Raw genomic sequence first — 12,124 nt, 5'->3', positions numbered from 1 at the left:
GGGACCTGCAGATGGACGGTGACCTGACACTCTGACAAGACACAAAGGGAGACTGAGAAATTATCTACATACAAGAGTGTGATTAGGGAAGTAGAGACAGCTGCGGTAACAGCAGAGACAAATCAGGAGTAATGAAAAAGGGGAAGCAAAACTGAACGCACAAGAGACACAGGCTATCAAAATAAAAGAGGAAGCATAAACAGTGAGACAGAGACAAAGAACCTGACAAAGAGGAGACAAAAGATGAAACCTGGGGAAGAGACAAAAGAAGCAGGATAGGAAATAACTATATAACTTGGACACAGAAAGACCGAGGCCAAAGACAACTACAAGAAACACGAGATGAGGGACTGGCAAAATACGATGGAAAGTATAGAACTCGACACACAGACAGAAACTGCCTGCATACATGGGACACTAGGGAGGACACAGGGATGAGACGAGTCTGGACATGAAAGGGAACCAAATGAAATAAGGAACTGAGAAGTAGAAACATGAATAAACTAGGAAACAGTGGAAATACTAAACTAGGAGACTAAACAGTGAAAACTAGAGTGTAATCATAATAAAAACTCTAACTGGTTTTTATATAGCACGTCTCTACACAACTTGTTTCATTCACACAAACACTCCCCCCCCCACCCTCTATGCTTTTTCTACCTAACATTCACACACTCATTTGGCATGCAGACTGGCGCACGCAGAGATTGAATCACCAACATTCTGAGTAATACATGATCAGCTCTACCACCTCAGCTACAGCCACTCCAGAGGTGGATAAGGGGAATATATACTCTGAGCATAGGGAAGAAAACTAGTACCCACGTCAGTGTTTCACAAGAAACAATATTCAAACAGTTAAAATGTTTTTGTTGATATTTTAATTATGAATGTGATATTACCCTTTAAAGGGTAAATGTGCAATACTCTTGAGTGTATTTTTCTTTTACCTGGACCTTTTATGATGACAAAATATCAGGTGTAGAAACTTCAGTTTTAAATTATGACATTGCTAAAATCCTAATTTTACTATCTAAACAAGCAGTGAAAGCAGTGAACATGTATGCTTGGGTGTCTAAAATGAGAGGAGTATTAAATTTGATGCTACAGTCATACTGTATGTGCAGTGTGGATTAAGTAACAGAAGGTGGAGCTACTTGTCTATGAATGGAGAACATGGGCCTCCTTGTCTTAGATGCACACCACCAACAAAAGCTGCCAGTAAAAATGTAGACGTGAGATTGGGTAGCTATCAGAATATAAATGCAGAATATACTGCAGTGGGTAAAAGTTCAAAGATCTCACAAGTAAAGTTTTGTCCTACCTGCATCTGTGCATGAACTCTGCACTCGTGCTCACACTGTAAAGAAACAAGTGCAATAATGTCACACATAAACCACCAACATGGTTTCTTGTTACTACTTTATAGCTCTCACAGGTCAAAACCTTGATTTTGAGCTACAAAGGCAGCTATCCCCATCAACACCTTCTTCGTCCACCTCATTATTTGTTGACAAGGTGTGTGTTGAGGCTCAGACTAAACATTTTAGGAGCTCCATCAGGTTCAAAGTACAGTATTTGTTGAAAATAAGTAGAGATGGTAAAAATGACACATTCATTCAAATGCAAGCAGAAAAACATAACCATACAGGGGTTTACATGGTCCTAATAAGGTGCACATATTTTTAGCTTCATGGTGGTGTGAGCTGTCTACCGTGCCAATGTTCCACTGACCCACATGCAGATATAAAACAGTTTCATATCTTACTGGGTTGACCTATATGCTGTTTGAGCCAGAACACTTAAAACAAAGTGACAGAAGATGAGAAGGGGGGTTGAGGCAACCAGTAAAGAATTTAGACCAGGACTGGCACACGTGTCTGGATCACAGTCAATGTCTGGAGTCTGTCTACTAAGCAAAAGACCTTTGGATTTTTTGAAAGATGAAAAAACGTTGGAAAATATTTAATATTCCATATCCAAATATTCAATGCCATTGGAACATATGAATGGAAAAAAATGGATAGTTGTAATGCTGCGATATAATTCAGAGGCAAGTCCTATTTTGAGACAAGCAGTACAATAAAGGGTCGGCAAGGTTGTGTGTTGATCCTACACAGAGCCTCAGTGCAATTGTCAGACGGTCATCTACAAACTGTAGCCATTTACTGTCACCAAGGAACAGTGCCAAACAGCTGGTTGTGGACTACTCTTGCAGTTGTTGCTCTTGCGCAGTTGTTGGTCCTTCAGCCAGCTCGAGTGAAACTGAGAGCTATAAACAAAACACTGTTGCTCTGTTTGTGTGCCAGCTAACCCAAAGATTGTGCAGAGCTCCTAAGTTGGCTAATTCAGAGACTTTGTTTTTTGCCTGTAGCCTGTCAACCCTTTCTTCTGAGGTGGATGGATTGGTGCTATCAGATCCTAGCCTGTCAAGTCTGTGTGTCCTGCATTTTTCTTTCCTCTTTCTCTGGCAAAGATTCCAGAGAATCTCCCATCGCTGGTGCTTCCTGACTCAGATGTTGGACTTCTGCCGCCAAAGCCCAAGTTACCTGAGCCAGAGGGTCCAATGTTGCCATAGTCATTATCATCTCACTCCTTGACCGCCTGACAAACTCCTCCTCCACTGTTGGCTTCCTGCACGCCTTCCAGTGGGGATAACACCTATACTGGTGTTAGAATCTTTTCCATCTCCTCTGCCACCAAGTCGACCCCCAAAATTAAGCCTCTGCTCTGTCCTGCATTTGGGTCAATTATCTGTGCTTTTTTGGTTTGCCCTGAACCCACTTCCAGATCACTCCCTCTGCTGTCCCTGGTCCAACCCACAGAAAATGAGTATCACTTACAAAGACCGTGACACCACAGGTAATTAGCTGCTTGGATATGTGTGCTTAAGGTCTTCTCTTCCACTTCGGTCTAAACTTAGCTATACCCTTACAGCTGAGGGTGTACTGCTGATGTGAAAACTAAGGAGCAGCAGGCTATTGGTTTACTCCTCATAAATTATGTAAATATGCACGAGGGACTCTGGGTCAAAACATAGTTTAAAGACCTTCAAGAAACCTCTGAAATAGCACAAAAATGTAAGTCTGCAAAAGTTATTTTGATTATCACATCTTATAATTATTTTATTTGATAGAGACTGAAAGAAATAAGTAACAGAATTATTTAAAACATAAAATAATTAAATGTCTTTTTTTGTAACTAGTTGTTAAAAATAAAGGATATTTTAGGCATATTTTACTAACTGTAGGTGTTTCTTAAGTTAGTTAGATAAATAAACAGCTTGTTGATTGTACCCATAATATTTTCTTTAATGTCTCTTACTTACTGGTTGGGCTCTAGCGACTTAATAAAACTGACGTGAATACTGTGGAGCACTGCGGCTCAACAACACCTGTCTAGTATACCTCAAATAATCACTATGTGCTTTCAGCTGCACATAATAGGAAAATAAATCACTTATAGGGTCATCTGAACTCTGTCATTTCTTCTTCAGTTTTATAGCAATAAAGTATAACAATATTTGCAATATTAAGAGTGTGCGTGCATGCATGATCGCCTCACCCTCTTATGTTCATGTAAGGAATATCATGAAAATACCTCAGTTTTTCCTTCGTCTTTGTGCAGAGAAGAGGAAGGGTTTTGAAGTCTCACTTCAAGCTCTTTGACTCGAAGATGCAGTGAATGTTTGTCCTGTTTCAGCTCCTCAATCATTCTGGTAAAAAGAAGAAACAGAGACAAGCATTAATGTAGCTAAAGCTGCAGTTTAGCCCAGCTGATATTGGGTAAGAGGCATGGCACATCCTGGACATGTCACCAATCAGTTACTTGTCTGCAACAGACCAGAACACGCAAAGTGCACACAGAAAGCCCCCGACCAGATGGTGGAGTTGAACGCAGGGCCTTCTTTTTATGAGCCAACAGTGGTAACCGCTGTGCCACTATGCACAGGTATTTATGTGCCACCAAAATGCAGTCACATCAAAAATTGAAAAGCTGGTGGTTTCAGGTGATAAATCATACACTGTGAAATGATTTGTTTTTATGAATTAATTATTTATTAAAACTAGCACATGTATTTAATTCATTGTACTAAATACTGATTTGCCACAATGATAAAAAACAAAGTGAAATCAATAAAATTAAACATATGGTGAGGTTCATCAAACCCCCCTGAAAAACTCCAATGCACTCATAATGTACAGTGCAATAAGCTGTTTTACACAAAACTGGGATTTGGATTGTAAATCTGTGGTTAGCTACATATTAAATTACCTGTCTTTGTCTGTCAGGGGTTGCAAGTTGAGTATTCCACCAGAGGCTTGACTCTTCTCCACCATCTGTTTCTCAAGAGCGAGGTAGCGCTCGGTCTTGGTGTTTGCCAGTGAGGCCATCCGTTCAGCCTCAACTCGTGCCAGCTCAGCCTCCTGAACATATGCATGTTCTTATCAGAATAAATCTAATTTTGCCTGTTAGTACCATGAAGCTGCTTAGCCAGTGCTACTATCTGTACCTCTTGTAGTAGCCGGACTTTGGTTGCCATGATGTCCTGTAAGTGGTTGATTTCCTCCTGCTGCACCACCAGACGCCGCTGCAACTCTGCTTCATTTTGATTAGACAGGCTCTTTGACGTCGATCTGTATGAGTTGAAATGAATAACAATTAATTTGTACATGAAGTACTAAAATAAAATAATCCCACACGTAACCACACCACAGTTTAGTAAAAGTTAAAACACTTTGAAAGTGAACATCCAGCAGTCTAAAAGGCATGTCCTTGAACCTTTGTGCAGAAGACATATATGTATACGTATATATACGTATATACTTTTCAAACACAAAAAAGAAATGCCAGAATATTGACAATGTGAGTCAACTTTACCCACCCATTGATTTTTTTAGGGAGGGTTTATTTTATCCTTTTCACAAATAAATCACGCTCTCACTCCTTCGTGTGTGTGTGTGTGTGTGTATGTATCATCTTCGAGCTTGGGTCCTCTACCAGAAGCCTGGTTTGACAGACTGACTGTAGCTCAGGAGGTAGCGCAGGTCACCTGCTAATCAGAAGGTTGGTGGTTTGATCGCCATCTTGGGCAACATACTAACCCTAAGTTGTTTTCAAAATACCTAATGTAGCCTATTTGCAAATCTCAAATCAAACAACTTGTCCTCAAACGCAACATAATTTACTGGATAACTTGTTGTGTTGTCCAAGAAACATTCAGAATCAATAATCAGTGATTTTGAAATAACACACTGGTTTTATTGGCTAGCTGTTAGCTATCAATCCCACAGCAAAGGCTCTTTCTTTGCCATCTTCATCCTGTTCTCTTTCTCTCCTTCTCTCTGCAGTAATGGTGCAGTCAACAAAAAGTTAAATGTTACAGTGAAACAGACCCATTAAAAGGCACACTGATCTGTGTTATTTATAGCAATATTCAAACTGAATATGGGCTGCTGCGGGCCGTTGACAGGTAACATGTTAATGAAGCCCAATTTGGCCAGAAAAGGAATAGAAATCTTTAACTAACTGAAATATTAAAAGAAGAAAGAACATAAGCTCCTTGGCTGACAATGTGCGATATGGCAGCAGACTAATGGCTTGAAAGCTAAAATTAACAAATAATATCTGCTGATCTAGCCGACATTAGCTAACATTTTTGATGCCATTTAAAGATCAAATAAGGATAAGAAGCCAGTTTTTAAGTCACAGCATCGCCCCCACATCATTAGAACAGTTTGCACTTTTGCTATATTTTATGTTGCTGTGTTTTAAATCGGCAGCGCTGATTTGTGTCATGAAATGACCTATTCATCTTCTTTCTGCCACAGCAGTCCAAGTCTTATTTGACTATATTTGAAACCTTACAAAAACATCACAAAAATGCCATTTAATAATAAATCATTGTAATAAATCATTATGTGTTGCTTAAACAGCTATAAATGTATTTCTGGCTAGGGGTTTGATAACTCTGATTTAAAAGCAATGCTGAACTACATTTAGCTGTAACAGTTATTGGTTAGCTTGATTTCTCCCTCAAACTGGGGTTACTCAGTAAACAGTGAGGTGACCTTTACAGGCTTAGCAAGGAAAAATATATTCAGACATATTTCCCATACAATGAAAATAACATTACAGCTTTATATTGAGCTTTTGGCCAGTAGAGAAAAACCTTTAATACTTTAATTTTTTATATGAATATTTTCCCCAAATGTTTACACACATTCCAGTACATAGCAACAGCCTATACCAGGCTTCTATACTTGGCTTATCAAGAAACTACTCGTGCTCGTTTTGGGCTTTCATCTTTCACTGTCATGTGACTAATTTCACATTGTTCACACTATGGTGGGCCCAGACTGTGGGCAATCATAGAAAACTGTCTCCTAGTTGAGGTAACTGATAGCACCGTTCACTACTGCTTTGAATGTATCATAAAAAGTCTTCAGATTACTACGTATCGTTGCTACTGGATTGCTATCGTTAAACAATCCATGAAAACTCATTGATGAGTAAAAGATTATGGATTTAGCTATATTAGACTCTTTTATATATTTCCATATTTTAAAAGACAAAAACACATTAAATAAATTAAAATTCTGAATTTTGGAAAGTTTCAAGATGACAGAAGTTTGTTCTTATGCCATTCATATGATGACTAGAGGTTGCTTTTATTCTTTTATGCTCTTATTTTATTGATTCTGATTTTGAAGTGTAACGACAGTTGGTTCCTCAAATGTCCGATTTTACTGACAGTCTCATATTGACAGAGGTGTGAAATTCAGGTGAAGTTGGTTTGGGTTAGTGTTAGGTCTTTTTCCAATACAAGGTGTAAAATAGGAATAAGTGTCATTGTTCATTGACCCAGTGTTTTATATTCATATTATAATTATATTTTCAGTCAGAGTTTTTGCCTCAGTGTTTCAGCCTTTGTTACTGAAATCTTTGTTGTTTTATTTTCTGTGTTTAATATTGATATTTCTCATTTAGTTCTCCCTCTTCTTGATTTCCTGTTTGATAGTCTTTGTCTTTTGCCTAGCTTAATTAATTTCAGCTGTGTCTCATTACCCTCCTGTGTCCACCTCCTTCCGTTACCTTGTGTATTTAAGACCTCCGTTTGTCTCAGTTCTTTGTTGTCTTTAAGTTTTCCTTTTCTTTTTCTTGTCTATATTATCCACACATGATAACAGCAACAAACTGTGCTGTTATAACAGGAAATGAAAATAATAAAGACAGTCTTTTCCTGAAAAACATGGACCGTCTTTCCCTTTAGGGAAATTTACATAAAAAGCATCAAATGCACATTAAATGGTGTAATCTGAGGTTTGCATCCTGATCTCAGTATTCTGCTTAGTTTATTGTTTGGCAAAGGAGAACGGTTGAAGAAAGAAAGGAGACAGATGGCTTGTAAACAGGTGCTGGAGCTCATATAGTTCCCAACTCGGCAAACCATAAAACCTCTGCCCTTTACTCAACCTACTCCCATATTCTAATCACCGTCCCCCTTTAAAAAAACAAAAAAACACCCTTAGTAAGACCCTCACTTCTTCTCCACCTTGTCAGTTTCCTACCCTCTTTGTCCTCTATCCCAGAACTCAGAGGGACTTCGCAAGCATTTTTGTGCTGAATCCATGCATTCCTTAGAGCTTAGTTTGTGTTGTGATAGCTAGGTTAGTCTACAGGCCAGCAGGCTTGCGTGTGATGAGAGGCCGTGGGGTCCTGAGCTTGCCTTGGCGCTGACGTACTGTTGGACTCATGGGAAACAAACTAGTGATGAAAGGAGTGTTTTTGTGCTTCGCTCAGAGGTTTCCCTAAAGGGATTTCAACAAATCTGTGCATAAGTAGTTGAGTATTTGAAACCGCTTTGAATTTTAAAATGGTTACGGGATCCTAGCGAATTATTTGTTTGATAACAGTGGAAACGAAAAGTACGATTTTGCAAATACTTACTGTGCTTTGTCCAAAAGCTCTTGTTTCTCCTCGAGTTCCTTTTTCAGACTCTCAACTTCAACCTTGAGTTCAATATTCTGGAAGAAAATCATAGAAGCGGATAAGAACAAACAATAAAAGTTGCAGGTCTGAAATTTCACGTGCATCATATTTCATGGACAGACTTTATATTATTGCCAGACTAAATTTTAGGCGCTACAATATTCTTTTCCTGGAAGAGCTGGACCACTTTGTGTGGGTTCTCTTCAAGTACACTGGATCCTCCCACAGTCCAAAGACATGCAATTAGTGGGGTCAGGCTAATTAATGATCCTAAATTGCCCATAGGTGAGAATGACAGAGTGAATGCTTGTCTATCTCTCTGTGTTAGTCCTGCGTCAGATTGGCAACCCCTCCGTGTACCCTACCTTTCGCCCTATGGTCGCTGGAGTAGGCTCCAGCAATCCTAATGAAGCTAAGTGGAAGCAAATGAGTTACCCTGACTTCAAGAATTTTAATTGTACTTTTTCACTCTGCTGTACCCAATTTTAAAAAACAAACAAACAAAAAAAAACAACCCCAAAGTTAGAAGCAGTGATAATCAATTGGCCTTATTTCTGCAGTCGTTGTCATTCAGTCAGTATAGCAGTACAGTAGTATGCCACACGAAACAAGCTTCCAAGTCTCACGTGCTATTCAGTATCTCTGTAGCTCAGTAGGTCTATAAATAGGTGGTAGAAATAAGAGCACCTGCTGTATATGTCTCCTTCTGACCCCCAAAAGTGTAACATCCACCACTCCACCCCCAAGTACCCAGCAACAACTCTACTTTTAACTTTTAAATCTTAAAGCAGGAACCAACTGGATGGGGACTGACCGTCACTTCACTCACAGTATCCGTCTGCATTGATTGATGTTTTATGTACACCAATCTGGAATTGCAGTTCAGCACTGCTGCAGTAACTGACACACAACACAGGTGCTGGACACAAGTGTTGTTGCTTATATGTGCAAAGAGATGCAACATACACACGTGCATATACTGTGCACCAACAAAAACAGTGAAACATGAAGTGGGTCATTGGGTTTATAGCTGCCACTGGAACACAGGTCAAGCAGTTAGGGCAGTTGAAACAATTATTCTCTAGCAGACATGTGGCTCTCTTTAGATATACTGAGCAGCTTCCACTGAGAGCAATGAATTAAAACCTCATTTTTATATACTAACCTGGATTTTCAGTCTTTTTTCTCCCCTTGCTAGAGAGTTCTTAGTCAAAAACAGTATTTGGATGCTCTTAAAATTCCCAAAATTAACACTGCTGCAGCCCAACAGAAAATCCCACCAAATCACAAATATTCACTCTAATCAAAATACAATAGAAAGTGATGTATTTACTTTAAAATTTTATTCAAAAAACATCAACAGAACAGACTGTTGGTTAGAAATTGTTAATGCTACCCAGTTACCCAGTAAATTTAGGTCAGAGTAATAAGTAATATCACAAACTAAACACCTCCTATTACCAGTTTTAATTTACTTTACTTTTTAGATAAATAAATACACTTATATGAACATGTAACTGTAAATATGAGTAATTTAAAAATGAATTTGTGTTATTTCTGTGGATCACCTGCAGTACCTTCAAAGGCCACCAGGGGACCCTAACTTAACTTTTCCTTTGTGTTTTAAATTGTCATGCATTACAGGATTGATGGTTTTGTTTTTGCAAGAAAATAATTTTTGGGATTTTGACTTTGTTGTAAAATTATACATAACGTTAGAATTAATAGATACTTGCATTAGATACTCGCTGGTGCCAGGTAACAACAATGACAAGTATTTACTGTGGGTCATAGGGCTGTAGCAGAGAATATTTGATGAAACATAAATATATTGCAAAAGATTGGTGTGGAAAACAATGATCACTGTTTTCAGAATCATGTACAGCCCTCTGCCCTCATGCAGATCGATTAGATGAAAAGAAATTACATATTGTTTTATTTTGAAAGACTGATTTGTGAAGTGGCAGAATAAGTTTTATTTTAGTATCAAGTATATATTATTATTGAATTACAAAAATAGAGAGAATTAGATATTAAAATTCACCACTTGTCTAATCCATGAGATCATCTAACAGTTTTGGACACTGTAAGATTAATTCAATTATATTTTATTTATATCGTACCAAATCACAACAACAGTTCTATCAAGGTGCTATTGTAATGTAAACACCAAGTCCTATAGCCCAAAAACATTGATGTGGGGAGTGAGGGCATAGGGTATAGGGGGGGATAGGGAAGGAGGGGGGTGTAATCATATAGGGATCGGGGCCAAAATGCAAATCTTCAAGTAAAATCCATATATATAAAAATGTACTTAAGTATTTAGTTACTAATCACTGCTGCCAGAGAGAGTGAACAATTTCAATCCTTTTTCTTGTGACCCTTGGTGCCTCAGAAGGTTGAGGCCCTCCTTTATTTCTGACTGCAGCACTGAGACAACTGTAGTCACTCTAAATCAGCTTCACAAGCAGAAATGTTTGACAGACAGTTTGAATGAACTGCTGCAGAGCAGCCTGAGACCTACTGTCAGTATGAGTTACTGTCAGACACAAACCTGCATATCTTTGCATAACATATAACTCCACATCAAGTGCATGCAAGTACAGAACTTTTGGAATAACTTGCATGCGTGTGTCACAGTTAAATTATACACAGACTGTTTTTCTTACTCACCCACTTGTGCACGTCATCACTGCTCTCCTCAAATTTCTGCTGGATCTTCTCCTCCAGGAAGTAGATACGCAGCTTTAGGCTGAAGTTCTCCTTCTTCAGGTCATTCAGGTGCTGTGAGATAGTGCGGTAACCACGGAAGCCAGAGTTAGACATGATGACAGGCTGCTCCTTTGTAGGGTCACCGCAGCCCCCCATTCAGTACAGCATAATGTGGGAAAAGACAGGACTGCAGAGAAGCAAAGCCCTGTCTGACAAATCTAACTGTTCTGATGTTGTATAGCAAAAATCTGATGCTCTAATCTCTCCCGCTAGTACACTTCAATAGACAAGCGCAAGATCAGAGTGCTGGTCAAAACAAAAAGTGGACATGAGCTCCTCGCTGTGTGGATTTGTTACAGAGGGGCTCAGGAGTGGCACGAGAGGGGAGGATGAGGGGATGTTTCCTTTTTTACCACGAGAAAGGCATTACAAGAATCTGAGACAGGAGTGAGTGTGTGCTGATAACTGCTACAATACTGAGCTGCTGTAGAATACCCTTTCACTTGTGAGTGTGTGTGTGTGTGTGTGTGTGGAGTTTAATTGGGATTACATTAGCTTGACATCAAAATAAAATCTCCTTGAACTGAACTGAATATGGGCATTTGTACATGAGCTACTCTTTGTATGTTCTCCAGTACTGACAAGAGCTGAATGTTTACAATACAAGTGATGCAAAAACATGTGCTCTACTAATACAAGTTTAAGATCCACAAAAAATAACCATTGACTCAAAGCCCTTTAGACTACAAGCACCCTATGCATTTATCCAGTGTTTTATTCTAGAAACTTTAAGCGCCTTATCTACCTTACTTCAACAGCCAATCCACAATCGCCCACAATCTAACATGCATATCTTTCCACAAAGACATATGGAGAACATGAAAACTCCATACAGAAGCTATGAGGTCAGAGTGCTAACCACTACACCGCTGTGCAGCCCAATAGGGGCAAATGTGAATTTCTAATCCATTTCAAATTTACATGGTCATTGAATCGTAAAAAGGCATAACTTGGTCATGCACAGTTAAAGGGTGTCCTTTGAAATATGTACCATGCACGTAGGACTTTCACTTTATAACAATATAAGACCACATTTAATAAAGCAAAATAAAAGTCTGCTCTAATAAATTAAAACAATAAATGAATAAATACATGAAAACACAGTCTCAGGAGTGAAGGTTTCATCTAAAAACAGATTCATAGAACCAGAGAGTACCAAACCACAGGGAGGCACTAATGCTCTACCAAAATTTCTAGAACCAGACGTCTCAGAGTGAACTTGAATCCAGAAGCTATTTAAAGAAACCTTTGCCCCACGGCTGTCACTGAGGAATGCTGAAGTGGGAGACAGTGATCACACATGCAGGGCTGTCCGATGCCAGCACTTCAGATGGCCCTGTGCCACACTGACTGACTGCAT

At 39.0% G+C, this 12,124-nt stretch overlaps 1 protein-coding gene across 1 annotated transcript in view; it reads right to left on the bottom strand.

Moving 5' to 3' along the window:
* Nucleotides 1–12,124, bottom strand: part of pde4dip (phosphodiesterase 4D interacting protein) — a 93,715-nt gene that overhangs the window by 37,936 nt on the left and 43,655 nt on the right. The window contains exons 4-9 of the mRNA XM_063460147.1: nt 10,666–10,776; nt 7,951–8,027; nt 4,514–4,637; nt 4,276–4,427; nt 3,601–3,715; nt 1,325–1,360 (exon numbers count right to left, since the gene is read on the bottom strand). Of these exons, the coding sequence (XP_063316217.1) occupies nt 1,325–1,360; nt 3,601–3,715; nt 4,276–4,427; nt 4,514–4,637; nt 7,951–8,027; nt 10,666–10,776 (615 nt within the window). The remainder of the gene's footprint in view (nt 1–1,324; nt 1,361–3,600; nt 3,716–4,275; nt 4,428–4,513; nt 4,638–7,950; nt 8,028–10,665; nt 10,777–12,124) is intronic.

This window comes from Pelmatolapia mariae, linkage group LG17 (assembly GCF_036321145.2).
Source record: "Pelmatolapia mariae isolate MD_Pm_ZW linkage group LG17, Pm_UMD_F_2, whole genome shotgun sequence".
In the NCBI taxonomy this organism is placed as follows: Eukaryota; Metazoa; Chordata; class Actinopteri; order Cichliformes; family Cichlidae; genus Pelmatolapia; species Pelmatolapia mariae.
This window is presented reverse-complemented; position numbering and strand designations above follow the sequence as displayed.